An 18,169-nucleotide genomic window follows, 5' to 3' on the forward strand; every position below is an offset into this window, starting at 1 on the left:
TGCTGCTGAAACTTCTTGGCACCACTCATTCCACTTTCCTTTCCCAGACTTCTCTGTAGTTTTCCCTCCAGTAATTTCAGGCAGAATAGTTTAATCATACACTTATGATCGCACTAAGAAGATAAAGTTTAATCAAAATATGAGTTAAATGAGAGCCAGCACAAATCCTTTTTTGATTTACAAGCTTGGGCATCTCTCATCGAGGTCTCTTTAAAATGCAGCAACTGGATCATGCCTAGCGCTCTGAGATATGTCAGCACCTTAAAGATTAATTTAGAGGTTTTGTAAAGTATACCTGTATAATACTTAAATAGCCATGATACAAAGTATGAATCGGAAATGGGTGGTTGGTAAAAATATAGAAATGCATCCGTACCTTTACTTTCGGTCATTGCTTTGGCTTCTCCATGCCACTTGCCTGAGAAACCTTCTCCATCGTGTGTGACAAACAGGAGTCCATTCTTATTTAAAGCTACGTCAGACATGAAAACTTGTCGTCCGTAAAGCCAGCGACATTGCTTCATGGTACTACTTGGGGACCGCCAGCAAAATACCTACAAAAAAGGGCATACGTTATCTGATTAATCAATTACTCTGCCACTGCTCACCTGTAACAGAATTACGTGTTATTATTGTTTGCTAGAGGCATTCATGTCAGTTAACCGCCACCTACAACTGCAGGCCAGAGTAGAAAGCTCGAAAACACAACAGTGGAAAGTAATGACAAGGAACTACGGAAAATTCACTAGTCCCCTGACCGAGCCCCCATTCAAAACAGAAAACTCAATTTTGAGGAATCAATTTACAGTAACCCCAGACAACCCTAGAATGCAGCTAATCTCAGTAACAACTTGCCATTAGCAAAGGCTCTATCTTCTCACTATAATATTTCACCAGTTGTAGACATAATTCTTTTATTTAAAAAAGAGGGTGTAGCTCAGTTGCATTCTAAAGAGCTTTCAACACCCCACTGTACCAAAATATATTACCTCAACTCAAAGCCTTAGAACTCAACTGTATGCATTCCTAATTTAAGACGTGCCTTTTTCCAGTACTTCAGAGGTGTACGTATCGATCACAACAAGCATTCAGAGAAAAAAAAAATAACGGTTTTAGGCATACTAAGAAAATGTATTGCATGTGTGACTATCAAGCAATGAAAAAATACAAGAACAAATAGCCCTTTTAAAGGAACAGTTATTACACTATGAAGACTACCTTTAGCCTATTTGTTTATAGACATGCGCTTCAATATAAAAACATAAATAAAGGGGGGAAGAGCCACGATGCGGACCGAGATGGCTGCGTGAGACCTCGGCTCCACCGTCGTTGCCCCCTAAGCCTACCATTCTGCCAATAATCCTGCCTTAAAATCCTCTGGATCGAAGGAGGACCGGAAGCGGAGCGGCTGGCAGAAATTCCGACCTCCCGGTGAGTACAGACACCGGAGTACGGGCCATCGTAAATTGCGGCCTCCCCGGGATTCGAAACCAGGGTCTGGAGTAGTGAGGATGCCAGTGCGGAGGGCATCAACAACAGGGACTCGGGCCGGAAGTCACCGGTCGCACCGAAATCACCCGTAATGTCTGTGGTGGAAATCCTGTGGAGGCACATCGACGGTGAGGGGGACGAGCGGTGGCTTTTGCTGGTGGGGGCTCCCCCTCCGGAGCCTGCTTTTTGCTGGATACCGGGTGTATTGAGGTCCCGCGACGCTGGCGCTGCCAGGTACTGGGCTGCATTGAAAACCAGAGCCCGATGGCCCTGCCTGGGACGGAGGAGGAGAGTGACTGCCGGGGGGGTGGGGGGGGTCTTTATGAACAGTGCCACAGGTGCGACTGCTGCTCCCGCGGGGCGGTAGGAGGCTGGCCGGCTGACAGTGTACCAGCTGCTGAGAATACATACACTGCTGAGGTGAAAGGTGGCGGTGTCTGGCCCCCCCACGGAATGATACCAAGCCGCAGGGGGCTGAAGTAGTATTGAAAGGATCGGAAGACCGGGACGCCGGAAGGAGGCGAAGACAACAAGGGAGAGAGCGCATAAAGGAGGGGGGCTGCTCTGACCGGGCGGTGCCGACCGTGCTCATGTCCAGTGGCATGAGTTGCGGCACCGAAAGCGGCGGTGTGCCGGTCTGTGGACAACAGTGGTTCCTTTTCTGACACTGGGAGACACATTGGCGGAACCGGGGCGCCCTGGCCCTGAAGTGACACTATCGTTTGATAGATGCTCACTGGAGATTGCAGATCTCTAGATCTCCAGTGACTGGATGGTTAGGTAGCTGCCCTGTGCTGTGGAAGTGGACTGGGGCACTCAGGGAGGTGTTGTCCGAGATAGTTACCGTGCCTGGCCTATCCTGTGAGCGGGGCGCAATGGCGACCAAGCTGGATTCCGAGAAACACCAACCCAGGACATCTAAGGTGTCAAGGCAGATTCAGACGAATAAGCTGGACAGGTACACTCTCCCTAGGGGTTCACCAGCAGACCCAAAGACACCAGCTAAGGGGAGGAGACGCAGCGGGTCCGGTTTCGGACTTGACCCTACATGATGTTATGTCGGCCATTGATGGAATCAGATCTTCCCTTTGGCAAAAAACTGGAGTCGCTGGACCATAAGCTGGATACAGTTTCTAAGGAAGTGAATCTCATACGCGCGGACCTCATCAAAGTTAATTAAAAGATCAAGTCCCTTGATGTAAAGACTGCCAACCTAACGGATGCTGTTGCCCAGCTTCAGCAGGAAGAACGAGATCTTAAATCGTCCCGCGACAGGGCTGGACGACTATGAAGGGAGGGCGAGGCGCAATAATGTTCACATTTTGTGAATCCCCGAGAAATCAGAAGGACCGGCCTCTGACCTGTTAGTAGAGGATCTGATTTTAACCCACCTGAATCCCAAGGGGCTGAGCAATTACTTCACTATCGAATGGGCACATAGGGTCACAGGCGGGCGGCCTAACCCCGGAGCACCCCCGCGGCTGATGATCGCGAGGGCCTTGCACTTTAGAGACAGAGACGCTATCCTGCAGGCTGCCCGGACGGGTTTCCCCTTGCGGTACGAGAATGCCACCCTCTCTTTCTTTCCCGAATTTACGCAACTGGTACAGAAACAGCGTAGGAACTTCCTGGCGGCAAAGAAAAAACTCAGAGACAAAGGAATAAGATATGCTATGATGTTCCCGGCGCGTCTGAGGGTGGAGGTAGAGGGAAGAGCATGGTTCAACAATCGTGAGGTGGCGGCTGACTGGCTCGACAGCCGTACTCTTGGCGGCTCTGGAGCAAGGAACGGAGATGGAGACCTAGCAACGCACGAACAAGACTGAGGGCCGTCATTTCTAATTACAGACTGAACAACCATGGTCAGGTACAGGGGTGTTGGCGCTGCGATAAGGCATCAGACTCTATCCAAGGCTAAATTGTATTCTGCACTAAGAAACAGACACTTCAAAGGACAAATTGTTTGAGACAATTCTGGGCCTGGGGATGGGGGGGGGTGTTTGGCTTCCTTTCCCATTCACTACCTTTAGTTATTTAGTAGTGTGTGTATAGGGCGATAGGCACTCTGCCAGTTGGGGATGAGCGTAAGCCAGGAGCAGGGGTGCAGGGAGGGGGAGGTGGGGAGGGGACTTTTTTTTTTTTAATGTTGGAATTTTTTTGTTTACGGTTTTGAAATTATCAACATCATTAGAAAGCAGGGCAGGGCTACTACACCTACGACTGAAGCTAGATGTTGGGTGATGGATGCAGATCGGAGATCAAAGTGCTTAGCTGGAATGTCAATGGGCTAGGGGACGAAATAAAGCGGGGGATGGTCAACCGATTCATTAGACGGCATGCACCGGACGGGATCCTTTTACAGGAAACCCATCTGATAGGAAACAAATGCATGGCCTTGCACGGGGGGGGGTATAAACTAGTGGCGCATGCAGGATTTACCTCTGGGTCGCGGGGGTAGGTATACTGATTAAAAATGAGTTTCCTTTCTCTCTGCGGGCCATGAGGACAGACAAACGGAGTAGATATGTAGGGGTATCGGGCCAGTGGGAAGGGAAGACAGCCACGTTTGTCTCAATCTGTGTCCCTCCTCGCCTGCAGTCTGAAACGTTCAAAGATCTAAGTGCAATCTTTCTCACTTTCCCAATGGGTGTCATGGTGTTGAGAGGGGACTTTAAAGCGGTGATGTCCGGGGACTAGACCGACATCCCCCTAGTGTAATCAGACCAGCTCAGAAGTGGCTCCCTGAGTTCGCAGATACAGTGGGACTTGTAGATGGCTGGAGGGCATACAACCCAGAGAGGAAGCACTTTACACATATATCGTGGGCACATCACAGTTTGTCAAGAATAGACTATGTACTTATCACAAGTCCATACCATCCGAGAAATACGTCACTTGGGACGGGGCATTTTAGATCACTCCCCTGTGTGGTTGCGACTGGAGTGGGAGGGTCTGAGTGCGGGGATAGTGGCTTCAATTAATCCGTGGCACCTAAAAGATCCACACACCCGGAGTAGTATTGTTAAAGTTGCGGATCATTACTTCCAGAAAAACACAGCCTTGGTAGACTCCACACAGATTGTTTGGGAGGCGTATAAAACAGTAATTCGAGGTGAATCGCTCTCCCCGATAGCCGAGAAAAAGAAGGAGAAGCAGGCTGACCTCGACAGAGCGGAAAAAGAAGTAGTAAAGTCAGAAGAGGGACTGGCACGGGCGGTCTCCCCTGAGGGCCTTCATCTTCTCCGGTTGAGACAAGATGAGTTTCATGGCATTGCCAGGGACAGGGCCAAGGTACAAAGTAGACAGGTACAAGGTAGAGTTTATGAGCTTGGAGATAAAGCTGGGAAGTTAATAGCGTGGCTAGATAGACGAGAGTGGGCTTCGAGACTAGTGCCCGAGGTGTTAGGGCAGGACTCCGGTCCTATAACGGAACCGCAGGCTATAGCTGACACATTTCCCGACCACTACCGTAAAATATATAGTACGGCCAGGAGATTTACGGAAGAAGAAAACGCTGATATGATAAGAGACATAATACTACCCACGCTCTCAGATAACAATAGGGTATATTTGGACTCTGACCGATGATGAAGTGGCGCAGGCTATTCAGGTGTGAATCCGCGGAAAGCGACAGGGCCCAATGGTATTCCCATCGAACTGTATAAATTGCATTCCAATAAAATAGCCCATCATTTCCGGGATATGCTGACAGAGTAGGGAGAAGGGCATGCTTCCATACGACCAACGAGTAGCCAATATAGTGGTCATACACAAAGAAGGCAAGCCCAGATCGAATTGCGCCTCCTATTGACCTATTTCACTTTTGAATGTGGAACCCAAGGTCCTTTCCAAATTACTGACGACTCGACTGATTAAAGTAATCACCACGCTGGTCCACCTGGATCAGTCCGGCTCCATGCCACACCGGAACACCGCCCTTAACCTACGGCGGCTGCACTGAGTATTGAGTCGCGCGTCTACTATACAGGGGTCGGCAGTGTTAGTGTCATTGGACGCCACCATGGCGTTTGATATGGTGGAGAGGCCTTATCTGTTTGCAGTGGTAGGCAAGTTGGGCTTTGGACAGGAATACATAGGCTGGATTCACCTCCTATACTCCGGCCCAATGGCCCGGGTAGTGGTGAACAATCGTAAATCCTCACACTTCTAACTCAGCAGGGGCACTAGACAGGGTTGCCCACTGGAACCACTGGCGGCCTGGATTAGGCAGGATCGGTCTATTCGCGGGGTGAGGTGGTCCCTGGACTGGGAGGACAAGGTATCATTGTATGCGGATGACGTTCTCCTATACCTTACTAACCCCAGAGGCTAACTGAGCTGCCTCCTTGACGTGCTGGACATATTTGGCAGGTACTCCGGATTCACAGTGAATTGGCTCAAATCAGTGGTCTACGTTCTTAAGGGGGTTGCCCGATCCAGATCGTGTCTGATGGGTTCCGGTATCTTGGAATCTTTGTTACACTGGACCCGAAGCTCCGGTACGCTCGGAGTCTGGACCCACCTATACAGAGACTTGAGAGGGACGTTGCGCACTGGAAAGCTCTTCCGCTGTCCATGCTGGGCAGGGCGGCCCTTTTTAAAATGATGGCCCTGCCGCGTTTTCTTTACACGCTCCAAAACACGATGGATCTAGTCCCAGCGACCTATTTTAAAGAGATAGAGGGCCTTCAGAGACAGTTACTCTGGGAGGGGAGACCTCGAATAGCGTTCTCCAAATTGACCCTTAACTGGTATGACGGTGGAATTAGCCTGCCGGACTTAAATAAGTACTACTGGGCGTCTCAACTGGCAACTATTTATCACAGGATCTACGGGCATCCAAGTGACCCCGGATATGGACTGGACAGATGGCAGCTTCCTGGGGGGGGGACTATACTAGAGTGCTATATGCTAAACTCTGTCGACACCCACTAACGGGCCCTACTGCACATTCCGTCCACGTTTGGCATGTAGTCACTAAACACCTCAAATGTGACCCTAGCCAAGCCAATGTGTAATTCTGAGAAACTGGGAAACCTCTGGAAATCTAAGGGGCTTGATAAGTGGGACCTCATAGGGATTACCCATATTAAAGACATCTGGGGAGGTGGAACGGTACAATCATTTGCGTCGCTTAAGGATCACTATAACTTGTCGGACGCTGAGTACTTCCGTTATCTACAGATCCGAAGTGCCTTACTCACCCATGTCCCCAGTGACGTGGTACTCCCGGAGGCATCTCCCCTAGAGGACAGAGGGCTAGACGGGCATTTCCCAGAATAGACCATCTCCCTAATATATAGGAAGTTGATAAACAACATGGAAGACCCGTTGCAGACCCTCAGGGGACATTGGACCTGGGACGGTCTTCAACTGGACGTTGAGGCCTGCGAGAGGCAGTCTCCTCTCCACGCATAGTGGCGATCCAAGCCAGGCTGAGAGTAGTGCAGCTTAAAATATTACATAAGATTTATATAACGGGTCCTTGTTTGGTTTGAATGGGAAGGGCGGAAAGTGGGGAGTGTAGAAGAGGATGTGGGGAACTGGGAACATTCATCCACACACTATGGCACTGTCAGCGGATACAACACTACTGGAGGGACATATACCACACACTGCGCTCGGTGTTGGGGGTGGATTTGCAGCCAGAGGCTCGAAGATGTATCTTAAACGTCTAGGAACCTATGGATCTAAACATCTACAATACACAATGGGCGCACTGCCGTATATGATAGAGAAACGTAACATTGCGCAGAAGTGGGTGGCTGCTCAACCGCCCCTAGTGAGCAAGTGGAAAGATGATCTAGACTGGTGCATGTTTAGGGAGGAGTCAGTCTTTATAGCTCGGGGATGCCAGGGAAGTGGACAAAGGTATGAGGGGCCTGGAATCGTTACAGTGGAGACATTTGTCACCCGCCTAGTTGTCAGCCTGATGCAGAAGCTGTTGGATCCCCTTGATCTGCTGAAAATAATGTCTGTAATGTTATTTGAATTCTATACGATGTAACTGTTTAAAGGTGGTAACCTGCTTGTAATTGCTTGATAAGCTTTTGTCGACTTGTTAATAAAAAGAAATATAAAAAAAAAAACATAAAGAAAGAAAAACAAGATTTCATGGCTAATTTAAATGACCCCCTCGCCAAAGTTTGTTTCAACTTAACAATGCACCTTCACAAAACAAGTGCAGAAATTCTGCTAGCCAGCTTACTATTATGAGTAGTTTGTTTAACTTACAGCTGAGTGACTTAAGAAAACAATGGCTTTCTAAATATTAAACCAATTAGTAGATATCGGCTAAGACAACAATAACAGCAGTTACTGAATAACTGATGGCTCGGACAATGCTCTTCAGTATTAAGCTGGACTCATTTTTTAAACTGTGTGTAAACTGACTTCTTTGGTCACAACACAGAAACTCCTTGTAAGGAATGAATGGTAATGACGTTGAATATGACAACAAAAAACTGAAATTATGTTTCCATGTAGAAAAACAAATGTCTGAAACTAAACATTCTTCCCATCTCTATAGAACCAGGCTGTGCCAAAATTTAAATAAATAAGGATACAATGCTTGACGCAGATTTAGTAATGGAATAGTAAGTGAGTCCAGTGGTAAAGATGTGCTTCTTCCAATTAATCCGATTGAAACGTATAATTCAATTCTTTATCATGGAGCAAAATATTCAAATTATGAAGATGTAGGTTTCAGCAAGACTGGACTATTGCAAAGAGCTTTATCTCAAACTTCCAGTCAGACTGATAGACTTCGAATGATTCAGAATCTGGCGGCCAGAATGATTTTTATCATTAGGCAATGGGATATTATAGCCCCAGTCTTAGCTAACCTTCCTTGGGTACAAGTGGGTCAAAGAATAACATTTAAAACACTGTCTGGTCCGTAGACAATCAGACTGCAATCTGAGATGTGAAAAGGCTAAATTACAAAAAACTGTTCTTATGATGGAGTCTTGTTCTCCTCTGATAGTGTTTGTAAGGAAATGCCTCTTTTTGATTGATCACCGCCAAACGTTTTGGAGTTATGCTGCTGTTTTATTTACTCAATGCACTGAGGCCCGATAACCAGACCTCAGTGCCAGTGTTCTAACCCATTCCAAAATGTATGTTGAATTGGCTACACCCAAATGGAATACGCTGACTTACTTCTAAGTCCCTTAGTATGTGGTATCAAGGGAACCCAGAGCATGTAAGACAGAGTGTCTCACCCAGGGTTGCAGCACTGATTGTGACATCCTGTGTGTGACTAAGAACAAATGGGCTTTCTGCTTGCCAGTGCAGCCTGGAAGAGCTGCACTGGCAAGCCCGTCTGCGGCCGTACGGGGACCGGAGCCAGAAACCCTGGCCAAAAAAAGGCTCGAATTCAGTGGAATATAGCACAATTGTACGATCTGTGCCCGAGGACATCTAGCACGTGCAGCCACAGTATGGTTGCTTGTCAGGACGCTGGATGTGATCATTGCCCAATCAGTCACAGCACTGTAGGAAAGCTAAAGCTAGGGATTACAGGGCTGTCTTGCGGCCTGCTGAATTGTAGATCTATGTGCAAAAATAAATTGGACATCTTCGATTTACTTGCTGATAGAAAACTTGACCTTTTATTCCTTACGGAGACATGGCTGGACTCCGACTCAGAAATTATCGAGGCCCTACCCTCGGGGTATATGATAGCCAGGATTGATAGGACGTCTGGCAGAGGTGGTGGGGTAGCCATTGTCTTTAAACATCCACTGTGCTGCTCTCTGGAACCTATGACCTTAGCAGATAGTGAGGCAGGCTCATTTATAATTAGGGTCAGCTCTCACCTTATGGTGAAAGGACTCCTGGTCTACAGGCCTCCTGGCCCATATACACAGTTTGTGCCTAGCTTATTGGAAGGAATTACGGACTCAGCTCTACGGAATAATAAATTCCTATTGCTGGGTGACCTTAATATTCATCTGGAGAATTCCCTCAATAGGGGGGCTTTAGACCTGCGTCAGGAACTCCAGTCATTGCAATTAGGTCTGAAATCCAATGCCCCTACCCATCAGCATGGCCATTTACTGGATCCGGTATTCGCTAATTTGGAGGGAGTCAGAGTTACTACTCCCACCCCTATCCCCTGGTCCGACCATTTCTTTGTTCCCTTTGTGGTGAAGGTCCCAGAACCTAGAGCCCCCGAACAACCTGTGTTAAACCACCCGTGTCGCAAATGGGCGGGTTTCTCACAGATTAAGTTCAATGAAGCTCTAGTCTGAGGGGGGTCACCAGGGGGTATTGACGCTGAAATTGCCTGCCTCAACTTAGAAAGACGCATAACAAACTCTAGATAGTGTGGCCCGTTACTACAGAACAAAACTTCGAATAGAGCACAGAAATCTGCACCTTGGTACAACGCTGATTTGCGCCTGGCTAAGACAGAGTGTAAACATCTTGAGAGACAATGGAGGAAAGGTTTTCTTAGCCAGGCTAAGCTGGAATACTTAGAAAAGCGTAAAAAATACCATGTGCTTATTAGACGGGCTAAGGCCTCGTATTATGCTGAGAGAATTGGAGCAGCAGGGAACTCCTCCAAGGAACTATTTAAGATCTATAAGGAGATTTCCTCATTGACAGCGTCTGTTACCCCCATGGAAGGTTCAGTGGAATCATGTGACCGCATTGCAGTTTTTTTCTCAGAGAAAGTGGAGAAAATGTACTCTTCCTTTCCTGGAGCCATAAAAACGGGTGCAGAATTTGTGGAACCGATCGGAGGTGTTGGTGAGAGTCGGAGGGTGGATAGTTTCATCACCCCACCCCCGAGTCGCTCTGCAAGATCTGTCGAACTATAAAGTCTGGCTCAGCTAGGGATCCTGCCTCATCCAAACTGCTTGGTGAGAGCATTGCTAATCTTGAGCCTTATATCAGGCATCTTCTAGATGTATCATTTAGTATGCATTCGGTGCCTGCCAGCTGGAAAAAGGTTGTTCTCCCACTCCAGAAGAAACCCAATATCAGCCTTGACAAATTGGAAAATCTTCGCCCTATTTCGCTGTTACCGCATCTGGCGAAAGTGGCGGAGAAGGTAGTAAACTTACAGCTCATGGCATATGTGGAAGAAGCCAATCTCCTGCACCCCACTCAATTTGGATTTCGGTCACTTCACTCTACGGAGTCAGCTCTACTAATGACCACAGAGGCCATTAGGCAGGGAGCAGATGAGGGGCAAACGATGGCTCTCATTCTCTTGGACCTGAGCGCCGCTTTTGACACTGTGGATCATTACACCCCGCTACAGTGTCTGAATAAGGGCGGTGTCTCAGGCTCGGCTCTAAAATGGATACAATCATTCCTGATGGAGTGCAGCTTTCAGGTCAGACAGGGCGCCCACTACTCCAAAGCTATTAAACTGAATCAGGGCGTGCCTCAGGGCTCTGCCCTGAGCCCCACCCTTTTTAATCTCTATGTATCTCCAGTGGCGAGAATAGTGGAGGGTTTTGAAATTAGGATTGTGTCATATGCCGATGACACGCAGCTGGTAATCTCGCTATCACGGGCACCGGATCTGGCGGCGTCCAATTTCAGGGCATGCATGCAGGAGCTAGCCTCTTGGATGGTAAACAACTGCTGAAATTGAATGGTAGCAAGACAGAGGTGCTCGTGGTATGGGGGGTCCGTCAGTGTGGTCATCGGCATGGTGGCCGTCTTGCTTAGGTTCAGCCCCTATACTGTGCTCACAGGTGAAGAACCTGGGTGTATGGGTAGACTCTGATCTCACATTTGAACCCCATATCAGACGTGTAGTGGGGACCTGCTTTGGTGTCCTGAAGAATCTACGCAAAACTATGGACCTCCTCCCTATAGAGGCCAGGAAGATGCTAGTGCATGCACTTGTTACTTCTCGCTTAGATTATGGCAACATACTGTATTTGTGTGCCACTGTCAAAAGTCTTAACTGACTTCAGGCTATGCAAAATGCGGCGGCTCAGCTGGTTCTCAGGCAACCGAGAAGGGCTGCCTCTAAAAGGGCCTTGGACACTCTACACTGGCTTCCAGTCAGGAAGAGAATTGTGTTCAAGGCCCTTTGTACATGCCACCGCATCACCCAAGGCATCGGTTCCATGCCTCTGCAGAGTCTTATTACAGTCTACAGGCCCGCACCGTCCCTTAGATCTAGTGGGACTGGCCTGCTGCTTGTCCCAAAAGTCAAGAGGGCCAGGATGGGTGGTAGATCTTTCCGGCTCTTGGCAGCCAAGAGCTGGAACAAACTCCCTCTGGAGCTTCGGCTGGAACCCTCTGCGATCAGGTTCAGAAGAGAGCTTAAAACATACCTGTTCCTTCATTAATAGACCTGTGTGTCACTAGACTGGGCATGGGGATCGGTTTCTCCCACTTACTACAGCGCAGGGAACGCCGTTGGCATAACCAGGCGCTTTATAAACTTCCTTATTATTAGTATTATAAGATGCAAGATGCCATCATGCCTATTAGTCTCATGAACACTCTAGCTGGGAGAGAGTACTGATGTTGGAACTTTGAGACCAAGGCTTGAATGCTCTGTATCCTTGCTGGACTGGGATACGCTAGAGCTGTGGACGTGTTTATTGTAGCCCCTAGATACTGATGTGTATAAGAGGGTTGCAGGTGCGACTTGGTGTAGTTTATTGTAAACCCTAAGTTGTGCAATGTTTGAATTGTCTGATGTGTGTGTTGAACACACTGATTGAATGATTTGGCTTTTATGAGCCAACCGTCTAGATAAGGGAAGACATGCATTTGTTGCCTCCTGAGATGTGCTGCTACTACTGCTAGGCACTTTGTGAATACTCTTGGTGCTGTTGTAACTCCAAATGGAAGGACTTTGAATTGATAATGTTGTCCTTCTAGTACAAACCTTAGATACTTCCTGTGAGCAGGATGTATCGGAATGTGGAAGTAGGCGTCCTTTAAATCTAGCGTTGTAAGGAAATTGCCTTGTTGCAGCAGTGGAAGCACTTTACTTGTTGTAAAGTGATCAAATAAAAATGATCAGATTGTATGTAATGATTGAGGGGGCTGAGGTCGAGAATTGGTCTTAGTGTCCCGTCCTTCTTGGGTATTAGAAAATACAGCGAGTAAACCCCTGTTCCTTGGTGCTGTAAAGGAACTATTTCTATTGCGTCCTTTTGAAGAAGTGACAGTACTTCTTGTTTGATCAGAGTAAGATGTTCTGCAGACATTGGACGCTGCTTGGGTGGTATGTATGGAGGGGTTGCTATAAGGTCTAGGCAGTAGCCATACTGGATAATTTGACTTACCCACTTGTCTGTTGTATTGGAATTCCAGACAGTTAGGAACTGTGTTAATCTGCCCCCCACAGGAGTGGAATGCTGTTGGGGAAGCAGAGGGAAGTCCCTGTTTTGTGGTGGAAGAGGTTTGAATATTGTTGTTACCCCGACCTCTTCCTTTGTTATGGTTTCCTCTATATCCTCCTCTAAAATAACCTTTGTTAGAGGATGTTTGTGTGTTAGATTTGAAGGATGTTGTGTTGTCTGCTCCAGTCTGTTTGGAGCCTCCTCTGTAGAAGGAGCGATTAAAGGAAGTTCTAGCTTGTGTGGACTGTAAAGCTCCCATAGATTTGGCAGTCTCTGTATCCTTCTTCATCTTTTCAAGTGCTGTGTCTACCTCTGGTCCAAACAATTGATTTTGATTAAATGGTTGATTTAAAATGGTAGTTTGCACTTCCTGTTTAAATCCTGAAATGCGTAGCCACGCATGTCTTCTAAGTAGGACACTAGTGTTCACAGCTCTAGACGCAGTGTCTGCCACATCAAGTGCACACTTGATTGATGCATTGGAAATTAGCTTGCCTTCTTGTATAAGGTCGGTTGCCTGCGTTTTATATTGGTCAGGTAGATGTTCTATTAGTTTCACTAACTGATCATAATGAGCCCTGTCATATCTTGAAAGGAGGGCTTGTGTGTTAGCTATACGCCATATGTTAGTAGCTTGCGCAGCTATTCTTTTGCCTGAGGCATCTATTACTTTAGATTCTTTGTCGGGGGGGGTGCTTCACCTGATGTTTGTAAGTTTGCCCTTTTCCTAGCATTTGATACAACTAGTGAATCTAATGGTAGTTATCCCTTAATGTAGGTAGGATCTGTAGGTGCAGGCCTATATTTTTTCTCAATTCTAGGGTCTATGATCCTAGTACATACAGGGTCTTTAAATACCTCTGGAGCATGTTTGATGACCCCTTTAATCATAGGAAGAATTTGAACAGACCTTTACGATTGTTCAAATGTCTCTAATAGAAAATCCTCCTCTGCCTCATCAGAGTGCACAGTGACCCCATGGTAAATGGCAGCTCTGTTCAATAGGTGTCCAAACCTAATGTTATCTTCTGGGGGAGAAGGTTTTGATGGGTATGACTGTGGGTCAGGAATATCAGGTACATCCCCTTGGGTTTGGGTACTCCCAGTCTGGATCATCTAAAGGGTATGGGAAAGGCTTATCTGGGTCTATTCCTCTCCCTAGGCTATACTCATCATCGTTTTGAGGGGAGTGTGAAGACAGAGTAGGAGAACTTGGAGGAGAAATCTGTGGTGAAATGTTAAGAGGAACAGGGGATGAAGGAGAAGGAAGTATAGGAGAAGAAGGGTGCATAGGAGATGTGGCAGAGTCCTTCTTCTTAGCAGGTACTACAGGTGTGGGTGTTGTATCTGCCTTCCTCTTCTTGTGTGGTATAGTGGATACAGCTCCTTTTTTTGGGTCAATGTAGATCTTCTTTTGCAGAGTATCTGGTTGGAAAAGTTCTTCTACTTGTGGAACCTTTGTCGTCGCCGATTTTTTCAGTTCCGGACGAGGTTGCTGCTTGTCTTTAGCCTTAGGAAGTGTTACATTGTCCTTTGGCGTTGTTTTCTGCACCGAAGATGTTGTTTTCGGTGTCATAGGCTGTTTCGAGGGCTTGGGCACATCGGAATCAGGCCGTGTCGGTTTCGAAGACTATGTCTTTGGAGTGGAAGCTGGTCTCGTCGGCTTCAGACGCTGGCTTCGCACCTTTGTCTTCCGAAGTGACGCGGTCTTGGAGCGGAGACTTCTTTTGGTTTCGGTGCCGAGGGAGATGGTGGGATCGGCACGTGCAGCTTGCTCAGTAAAGGGCTACCGGAAGGCTTAACTGCTTTCTTCGGAGCCGGGCTCGATGGCGGGGCTTTCGAAGTGGTTTTTCGGTCGCGACCTGCCCCAGAGGCGGAGTGTTGACCTTTGCCTACGATCTGGGTGCTGTGCGTGGTGGAGGGGCAGTAGTACTCATGCGCTGACCCGATGGTATGGAGTCATCTGAGTTGTCTGCCTCTGATAGGATTTGGAGATCATCGGAATCTTCTTCGGAAACGAGAGGAACATCCTCGTCGAAGAAGTCTACCGGTTCCGGAGCTGATCTCTGCATGTCGCGTCGACGGGCCCTCCGATCTCGGATGGTTTTCTTGGATCGAAAGGACAGTTGGATTCGTCGTGTTCTGGCGATAAACACAGGTTGCAGACCTCGTGGTGGTCACTGTGTGGAAATTTTGCTCCACACTCTAGGCATTTCTTAAATGGCGTCTTTTCCATGAGGTGTAGGCCTCACGGCGTGGATAGGCCCAAAGGGCCCGCGTCGACGACCGGACTCGAGCTGATGGAGTCGAAACTATGTCAGTCGATATCGAAGTTAGTGAAGTAAAGTTTTTATGATTTTTTGCGCTGCAAAGTGCTTGAAAAGTAGATTTCGAGGCGGAGCGGAAAAAGTTCATCCGAACCCAGTGGCGGAAAAAAACAATCTAAGGCTGGAGTCGATGCCCATGCGCACTATCGTCCAAGGGAGGAGTCACCTATCTCGTGACTACAAAAGATTTCTTCCAAGACGACAACAACATGCAATCATCCGAGCCCAACACCAGGTGGCGATCTAATGCAAAAGTGTAGTATCTGCAGCTCATATGCCTCGAACAGAACTCTTTTTGTTAAATGGTGTAAATCCGTTCAGTAGTTGCTAAGAAATTTGAAAAAGAAAAAATATCGATATCTGGGCGGAGCCTAACCACACATGTCATCGTGAGATCTGATTGGCTGTCAGCACTTCCTGGAATTGCTGGCAGCCATCTTGGGACCAATATACATGATAGTACCCCGTTGAAATGCATTGAAGTGAATCGAAGATTTTGAGGGTTACCAAAAGGAGATCTATAAAGGGTGATAACAGACTTTAGTTACGTTAGAATTCATTTGTTGCTGGTACCATACTAATTTCAGGAATTGTGGTGTGTTCTAAGGTGATTTTACCCTGTGAAAAATCTTCTGCTGGGATATCATGAATCATGTTTGAGAGAAAACTATTTTCACATGCTTGTCCCATATAGTTTTGGAAGGTGATCCAGAAGCAAAAATGAGAGCATATTTTCCGTAAATTCACATTATCTTTCTCAGTCATGTGAGAATGAAGTCTCACATTCTCAGTAAAACATGTATATCCAACAAGGGCAGAGATTGTCAGCTGATTCCTTTGTGTTCTACTGCAGCTTCCCAGAGTGTTCTAAAGAACAACTAGATAGCTAACAGTCTTACTTATGACAAAATTATGGCAAACCTGAAGCCATCTTGATTGGAATAAACTGGTAACTCTTAAAACATTTAATTTAAAAAAGAACAAAATGAGGGGGTTCATTTTGCCATAGATATTATGGTTAGTGCTGCAGAAAGAAAATGTAGGGCATGTTTTAAGTGAGATCTCAAATCCTCTTCTATTTCATTAGAAAATTCTGACATGCAGACTGAAACAATCACGCTCAATACCAGCGGTAAACTTCCAATTAACTCCTGTGGTTTCCTGCCATCGACTCTTTTCTGTCTCCTTTCACTTGGTCTTGTTCTCTGCTGCTCAGCCAGGCTCTGTGACGTCACGGAATGTTGGCTCTGTGTATGTTTAAGTGTCTGTGTCAGTTCATCTCTGGAGGCTGAGCAGCAGGGCTGCTGCTCCCGGTGGGGCTTTCTACTTTGTACCATACTACTTTGGATTATATTACTGCTTATCCTGTGACCTCATACAGCATTTACTGAGTCTGACACTTTTATTAGATTCCACACTGGCAACGAGGATGGGATGGACCCATTTTGAAAGAAAAGGACTTCACTGAATTTTAAGAGGTCATCATTGCAACTAAAGACAAGAAGCGAAACGTTTAAAATGACTTTCCTGCGTCTGGGTGCCCCACCGGTGTCTGATTCCAATGGGCAGTCTCAACCGAGAGCATTGTCATATCCATTGCTGAAGCAACCTTACTACTAAATTATCTGCAACAGGCTCTGGCACATGCCTAAAGGACGACCCGGTCTACTGCTGGTGAGTCCGCTTATTTGTGAGTGACTGTTCTGTGGCTGACTATCCTTTGTCTGCCTTTGCTATTTATGCCAACCTGCTGTTCAAAAACGTTCTACTTACATGAGTGCTACTTGGACTGCGTGGGAGTCCTTGTCTTGACAGCCTCAGCCCAGGGCATGTCATCTGATGCTGCCTAATGATAATTAATTTAGCGTCAACAAGGACTTGTGCTAATTAAGCATTGTTTATCTCCTGCTGAATCAACCTGGCTCACACTTAAAGGACGACCCGGTCTACTGTTAGTGAGCCATCCAGCTAACTTGTGAACGAGTGTGCCTGCATCACTTCTACAGTTCCACTCCTGAGTTTGGATGTTTTTGTTTTGTGCCCAAAGTTAGGTGTGCTCCTTCAAACAGCCATTTTCTTGAGAACATTGTTTTCCCTGACTTTACAACGAGTAAAACTGTGTCTGAAGAGCATTGCGTATACTAATTAGAATTAACAATACTCTTACCAGTTTGAGTGACGGTTGGTAAATACCCTCCATCTGAATCTTTCAAGCAGCTCTAGCGAAAATTAATATGCCGCATTAGAAAGACATGAACGCGCCATTCTGATAAATTAGTCCAAGTAATTCTTTTAAAGCATTTTAATTTTTGTTTTGCTTATACATTTCCAACTCCTTTCATAAGGAAGCACTGTTTTTGTAGTCTTGCTGCACCTGCCAACACACAGATAATTGACAGTGGAACAATATCTGAAGTTTTTTAGGTGACATCACTGAAGCATACAGAGTTTGAAGATAGGCTACTCTCCCACACTGGAGGGCTTGTGGGGAGCTCTGAAGAGTCGTGGCTAGTGACAGGAGGGTGGACCAGCTCTAGAAGATAAAACAGGTGTCGCATGCTGGGATAGGCTGTGGCGAAGTAACAAAGAACTGCGTTCCTAGCCTGGAAGTGTTCGTGGGCACTCCCGTCAACCTATTGTAACAGAAAAAATAGTTTGGCTCGGAGGGCCACACCTGCTAAACAGCATGAAGGAAAGGGGTGCACGTATCTCTCATCAAGCGGCAATATGCCCACAACTGTCAGGGAGCACAGAGTAAAGCAAAACCCAGCATGTGGCACGAGTAAGCCCCATAACAAAGCTGGAACATTAAGCTACCCACTGTAGAGGCAGGAAGGTCACATCTGCCAGGCAGAGTCAAGAACATGAACATGAAAACCTGTCCGGATTGAAGGATAGTCCTGGCCAGAGAGAGTGCCTGAGCCATGAAGGACAGCGCTATGAGCAAGGGTCTCTCAGAGTTTTATATTTACAAACGAACGCGCGTCAGAGAGCAATGAGAAAAGGGCAATACAAACAGTG

At 46.9% G+C, this 18,169-nt stretch overlaps 1 protein-coding gene across 3 annotated transcripts in view; it reads right to left on the minus strand.

Moving 5' to 3' along the window:
• The window catches only part of IBTK (inhibitor of Bruton tyrosine kinase), an 876,521-nt gene that overhangs the window by 592,823 nt on the left and 265,529 nt on the right, over positions 1-18,169 (minus strand). For all 3 annotated transcript variants that reach the window (XM_078648126.1, XM_078648125.1, XM_078648127.1), the window contains one exon: positions 377-554. In XM_078648126.1, coding sequence (XP_078504252.1) covers positions 377-554 — 178 coding nt within the window. The remainder of the gene's footprint in view (positions 1-376; positions 555-18,169) is intronic.

The sequence above is a fragment of the Lissotriton helveticus genome, chromosome 6 (assembly GCF_964261635.1).
Source record: "Lissotriton helveticus chromosome 6, aLisHel1.1, whole genome shotgun sequence".
NCBI lineage: Eukaryota > Metazoa > Chordata > Amphibia > Caudata > Salamandridae > Lissotriton > Lissotriton helveticus.